The 6,631-nt window shown below is 45.9% G+C and overlaps 1 protein-coding gene across 2 annotated transcripts in view; it reads right to left on the reverse strand.

Moving 5' to 3' along the window:
- Positions 1–4,581, reverse strand: part of LOC126571300 (calcium uptake protein 3, mitochondrial) — a 37,680-nt gene extending 33,099 nt beyond the window's left edge. For both annotated transcript variants that reach the window (XM_050229668.1, XM_050229667.1), the window contains exon 1: positions 4,372–4,581. In XM_050229668.1, coding sequence (XP_050085625.1) covers positions 4,372–4,581 — 210 coding nt within the window. The remainder of the gene's footprint in view (positions 1–4,371) is intronic.
- Between the last annotated feature and the right edge of the window lie 2,050 nt (positions 4,582–6,631).

Genomic DNA, 6,631 nt, shown 5'->3' on the forward strand with positions numbered 1-6,631 from the left:
GAGTAACCAGTTTCGAGTCTGAGTCCTCGCCATAGTCCAGCAGTGTTCTAGATATAGCAATTAGAAGGTTCAACAACCTCTTTCCTTCGCAGTGAAAGCCCTGTGTTGCCTTGGTAAAGTTTCAAGCGAAAAATTTTTCTTCGTGCGAAAGAAACACGACTCTAAATATCGCAACAGTACCCCCGGGGGTCGTTTAGAAGGTGACGATGACACGAGTTCGGAGGCGGTTTGATTTAATAGATTTAAATATCATCTCCGATTAGATGATAGGTAACGCCTCCCGTGCTGCAGAGCTAAGCATTACGGAACAGATTTCCATTTAAAGGGAAGGAGGACAACCGGCGAACAGCTGAGGGGCTTATCATGACAGGAGGAGCATGGAGAAAAAATGAAGAAATGAATGGATTTCAAAAGCAAACAGCACCCTTCATGACAAGTGCTATGCCCGTTCCCGCCCCAAGTTTCGAGCGGGCAAACTATCCAGTTTTCCCATCCAATTGAAAATGCCCATAAATCTTGCTGGCATGCTCGCGCCGACGGTGTTAGATTTGTGAAATTTAACTTGAGGGCCTTTGGGCCTTTCTACGTCCGCAACTCGTTTCATCGTTACGATCACGCTCGACACAGCACCTCACGCTAGATCATTATCTTTGCAACACCTGACCACTGCGGATGACGCCCGGGCGCGTAACAAGTTCCGCGGCATGTGGGCCATTTCTTTAACACGGTAGTAATGGGCAGGAATGCTTATATCAAATCACGCACGATGAGAAGGATAGTGTCTTAGTAGCGGTGCGATTGGTAAGTGGTTTGTCAATTTCTAGTCAAATGAGCCTGTTGAACAACTCATTAGAGGCTAATGACATTCATCGGACACGGTATTTGCGAGAGTTGCGTGATGCACTTTTAATCATTATCACAGAATGTAAGGGGTACTGATTCTGCCTTACAAGGTAAGCGGTTGCGTTCGGATTTTGCCTATTCTTGCATCCAAGGGCGCATCCGGCCGTCTGCCTCAAACCTCTTATTAATTTATCCTGCCAGGCTGTCAGCATCAAGCACGCAGATTAGAATAGCTGTGGAATCCATCTCTTAAAAACGTGATTAGCTGTCAAGGTGAAGGATAAATAGTGTAAGCTAGCACGAGATGATCTGAGAACCATAATCTAAATCCAGCAGATTCCAGGATCTTGATGGACCGTTCAAGACAGCTTGACCATCCCATGATGTGAATGATAGAATGGATAGAAATGGCAAATAAAAGAATTGCTGCAATGTGTTGCATCAGCGAAACGAAATCAATTAAACGATCGTTTCCTTTTATGCCTCTAGTTCCCACAGAACACCCACGAAGAGCGTGCGCGTGATCATGCGTTTCATTCGCCTCGGTTTGCAGCTGAAGCGACTGCATGCACGATTGCAACGAATGCACATACCATGGCCAATGGTGCTGCAAGTGTTGCTGTGTTGCCCTCTGTCAGGAGATACCTGTTATGGTTATCACGGTTGACGAGCAGCTGTGTAGCCAGTGGAATGTTATTTAAAATATGCTTTTGAAATCCGCTAATAGACGGTTGTCACCGAGCATAAACATTTCTATCATTCAATCATAACCGTACGCAGCCTCGAGTGTCCGAGTAGTGGCCATGCGGCCCTCATAAAAATGGTTTACATTTTATGGCCTCCAGATATTGGCAACAGTTTGCGCTGACAACGACTTGTTGCCGGGTCCTTGACGGTGACGAAGTAAACTGCGTACCAAATGCGAGATGATTCGGTTTCCGTCTTTGACCCTCCAGAGTATGAAACGCGAAAAACCTGTTTTTTGGGAGACAAGGATTGTGCAGGGATTACAACACTCGTTAATTATGAGTCGTTTGAATTCAACAACATGTAGCGCAACCCAGTGCTTTGTGATTCATTCAGCACAAGACATTCAAATCATATTTAATTTATTTAATGCGTCGCATTACAAAGCGGAAGTCCGTTTTCGTATTGCCTGGGCTTTCCAGTTGTTTGATCGGTAACAGGTGATCGCATCGATTGGTCATCTAAGGCACGTGTGCAAAAAAATTTACGTTATTGGAAAATCCCGATGCAAGATGTCCCGGTAAGGTTTGCTGTTCGATTGGAATATCTATTGCGACAGTGAGTAATTCTTGTGCATATGATTAGGCAGGGAATGAATCATAATTACCACTACTAACATTGAGACACGAGGCAATATTTTCCTTTTCGCTTTCACATACTACTCCTTCTTGTTTCAATAACTTTCTTCTTACATGAGGACTTGCATTGGCGATCCCAAGATGATTTCGAATCATCGCGGCTGCACCAAGAGCAGTTACAGCATCAATATCCCCGGGGTTCCGTTTCGACAGTTGAAAAATGGTGACAATTATTCAAAAATCCCAGGACGAGCCGGTAGCATCTCAACCATAACTACATTTTGTCATCGACGTTGTCGTTCTCGTTCGCGTGCATTTGGTCCGCGCAGGATCCGCGTCTACATGGTTCATGTTCATGTAGTTATTGTTGTGATTGCGCAGCCACCGTGTGGTGTTGAGCTCGGTGGTTGGCCAGAAGCAGTTTATGTTTTCATTAGTGCGTAACGAGCGGAACGGAAACGGACCCTCGGGTTTTCGGGATGCAGCACCAGCCGCAGCTCAGTTGTGGGAAACCGAACGTGATTGATCTGTAGCTGTCAACTGGTTTAATTAGGTGGATTAAGTCGGTCTCAACGTGCGAACGAGGCAAGAGGGGAGGCAAAGAACAAGAACTTGCCACAAATTTGTCACTTTTCCTTCTGGTTCGAGCTCGCATCGACCAAACCACCAACCGGTTATTGTTGTTGTTCGCTTCGCTAATGGCCTCTAACAGCTCAAGACCCCTCGCGGGCCCTTCGTTTGAGACATCCGCTTGGCGACACGCCATTCTTGCAGGAAGATTGAAAATACATCCAACGGCAAGGTGTCAGCTCGTTCAGCTTGTCACACTGACGCAAAGGGCTTTCGCCTTGGCCAAAGTGGCTCCTTCCTACGCGGGGGTTCTTCTCAAGACATCCGTGAAAAAGGTCGAGATGACACGGTTTTCCTGTTTGGTCCTCGCTGCGATCCTCGTCCTTGCTGATCGTCACCCAGCGGATCGACGTGTAACTGGTGAAATCCATTGGACAGGTGTGTCCCGACTAACCCGTTAGTGTTGCGCCAGTGACACGCTAGCTACCATCTCGAAGATCTGTAGCTCTTATCTGATTCGATACCAGCATCACGCTGCATTCGACAAATGTAGCTAAATTGTAACGAACATCGTTCGATCGCAGCATGCGATAGCGTAACGGAACGTTCCGTTAGCGGGCCAAGCATTTGCAGCTGAAGAAGCGCTCTCTATCACTAAAAGATGTTATCGCTGCTTACTTGCGACACCCCCCTACTTGGAGCCTAATGAGGGGAAGTGCTCCATTAAAAAATGACGTCCATTTGCATAGCATGTGTTTCAGATAAGCCAAAACGGGCGCCACAACGGGCGTTTGGCTTGTTGAGGTAGGAATGTCTTTGATGCTCCGCGTGGCACCCATCCTCACATCTTTGTTTTACGTGGGGTCATACCGAGTAACATCTTTTGACCACCGACCAGCGTACAGGCCTCTCGCTTTCCGTTTTGATAGTAGTTTGGGTTCAGTGGCTGATAAGCAAATCACACCAGGTTTGCGACGTTGCGTTGATAGTGCAACTGGTATCTTATCGCATGGCGCACCTTTGGCTGTTTTAAATAAAATTAGATTTCCTCCCCCTTTTGCAAGACACCGGTTGCTCTGGGGAGGTTTCTTCTTATCTACAGCGGGCGACCAAGATATCGAGCGTGATTTTCGCATACCTAGTACTGATAAGAAAATTTTACACATCAGACATGGGTGGTGAACGTTTCACGAAATCATTTGGAATAGTTATAACCGTTACATACTTATTTTCATGCTAATAGTGCGCTACAAATGCATCAAAGTTCCCGTAGGTCAATGCACGCCGTTATCAAGCATGGAAGGGCCCAAATCCCTAACCTTGACCTAGATCAAACAGCTGAACGTTTCCCGGAACAGCCGGCCATATCCGTGTGTAGCAGAGGGTGGGCGCGGGTAGCTACCACTCACTGAGCACCCTGGGACTCACTCTTCTCTGCCTTTTCTGGCATTTTTTTTTGCACATTTATGGTTGTTGTTTTGGTGTGATTCTCGACACAAAATTCACAAAAATAACTCCATCGAACGCACTTTCCACATTATGAACACTATATTCCCGATCAACAAGAACTGCTCGTTCGTCCCGAACTGGTTGAAACCGCCTATACACGGCTGAAAATGGGAAAATACGTTACCTTGCGGAGCTGCAGGGCGTAGACTTTGGGCCGGGTTTTGTACGTTGCTGCGGTGAAGGCGAGAAGGCCACCGCTTACCACAAAGATGTACCGCACTGCCGGATGTTGATACCACGGTTTGGCCGTGGTTTTGTGGCTTAAACTCCGCGAAATCACCGAGAAAATCGAACTTTTCGAACCCCGCGCGAGTTTACTTGTGCACAGCGCCATTTTGCTATAAAACTTATGGCCGTAACTCAACATGTGCGTGAGTGCCTGCACAACGGAATCTGGGCTACCTGGCCAAAATTATGCTTTCTAGAATTTTTATTTATGCTGCATTTAAATTCTGCGTTTAGAATTATTTAGAAAAAAATATGATTAAATAGCACGATTCTCAAAGATTCAGAGCAATTAATCTCATAAAAAACAGGAAGCAACGTTAACACGATTTTGTTAAAAAGAAATAACGGATTCTCAAAACATTTGGTCACGAAATGTTTGATAATTTTCACTTAAGACCCCACCCTGCTCCCCTTGATGATGCAATTTCAATTAACTGTACAATCAAATCCATTGATAACCTCTTTGAATGGCCCTCCAACGATGGGCCACGAAGCACGCTTCCGTTGCAACTGATTTGCGTGTGAAATGCGCTGTACCCCTTTACTATCAGCAGTTACAAAGTAGCGGTTAGAAAACGCGCTTCGTAATGCAAGCAACCTATAACCGGACTCGCCAACATCAGGGGTTTTATCGAAAATCAATTAAATCGATTGCAAGCAAACCTGCAAATATGAATCCGCTTTTTTCCAAAACCTGTCTCGGGCTTAGTCAGAGTGTAATGAGTCTTAATAGCTTTGCGTCCAGATCGGATTTATCATAATCAGACTAAGTGAGTTTGTTGCCGGGGCTTTGCTTATCATGCGCCGGCATCCTAATCCTGGGCGGCTTTTCATGCGCCCTCATGCCCGCTGACGAACTGTTCGCGCTAGTAATTGATGCTCTTAGCGTAAAGATTCGTGCCATCGATAGATAATCTTAATCGATCCCTATCTTTCTAGCGATGATCGCGTGGATCGCGAATAAATTATCCCTCGCCTACGATCCTGCGAACGATTTGTCCCACCCCGCTAGACCAGTTTCACCGGGGCCGGGGCAGGATTGTGTTTCCGTGTTGTTGTCGAACTGAAACGGTACAGCAAACGAGCGACAAAAAATAGAGGATCACTAGTTCCGTTTGATCTCCGATCGGTGCAGTTTTTGCTGCTCGTTTTTTGCGAGTTGGCGAATAAATTAACCGGCTGTACAGTGTGCCCACGGGGTGCTAGCAAATGACACGAATCTATTTGTTCTATGATAATCGGCGAGCATAGTAAAGAACACGGCAAGTTAGGGCTTCGATCCGCCACACCACTCGATTCGATCGCTGAATGCAAAACGGTGGACGATCAGTGGATGTTGAATCGGTTAACACGCTTCTTCGATCTAACCTTATTGATGGTCGAAAGATAAATTACTTCTCACCGTAGGAACAGCGTGACATGAGAGAGTAACATCTTAGCAGAAGGAAAAAAAATGGAATCAAATCGATTCCGAGCGTTCGCGTGTGCAGCGCATTTTGCCGTATCCTTTTTTTTACTTCCTAAAGAGCACGCCAATTCTTACTTTCTTCCTCTATGATCGGATGAGTTATTGCACCATTAAGCGATAGGTCAAAGAATCGATTAATATTAAACCCCACAGAGCTCTAAATCTAGCAGCCAACGGTCATCAACCAGGTTATCAAAGGTACAAAAAAATTAATTAATCCATTTTTTTCTTAATGATCATCCACGTGCTAGAAAAATGAAAAAGCTGCAACGAACGCCGAACCCCTGGGACCGTATGTTTGTCATAGCATAAATCATAGAGCCACAGAACGCTCCGTTGATCACCGGCGCGGTTTCCGGCGTGCAATCTCTGGCGCCACAATGCTCTCTAACTGATAGTAAAAAAGTGTTTGTGGTGGTGGTGAGCTGAGATCGGATGAAATTCGCTCCCCTTTTAACTCTAACGCTTTGGGAGGGCTTTCGAGTGATCTTTCGTACATGGTTTGCGTGTGAGGGACTGGGATTTTTCCTACATTTCAGATAACACTACCCCAACGAAGGCCCTCATAGTTGGCCTCTTCATGATTGGTGACCTTGAGATGCGTTAGTGTGCGCACCATTATCGCCACGAGACGCTTTCGCCGTCAATTGTTGCATGATAATCATCAAACACTCGTTGGTTAATCATT

The sequence above is a fragment of the Anopheles aquasalis genome, chromosome 2 (assembly GCF_943734665.1).
Source record: "Anopheles aquasalis chromosome 2, idAnoAquaMG_Q_19, whole genome shotgun sequence".
Lineage (NCBI taxonomy): Eukaryota > Metazoa > Arthropoda > Insecta > Diptera > Culicidae > Anopheles > Anopheles aquasalis.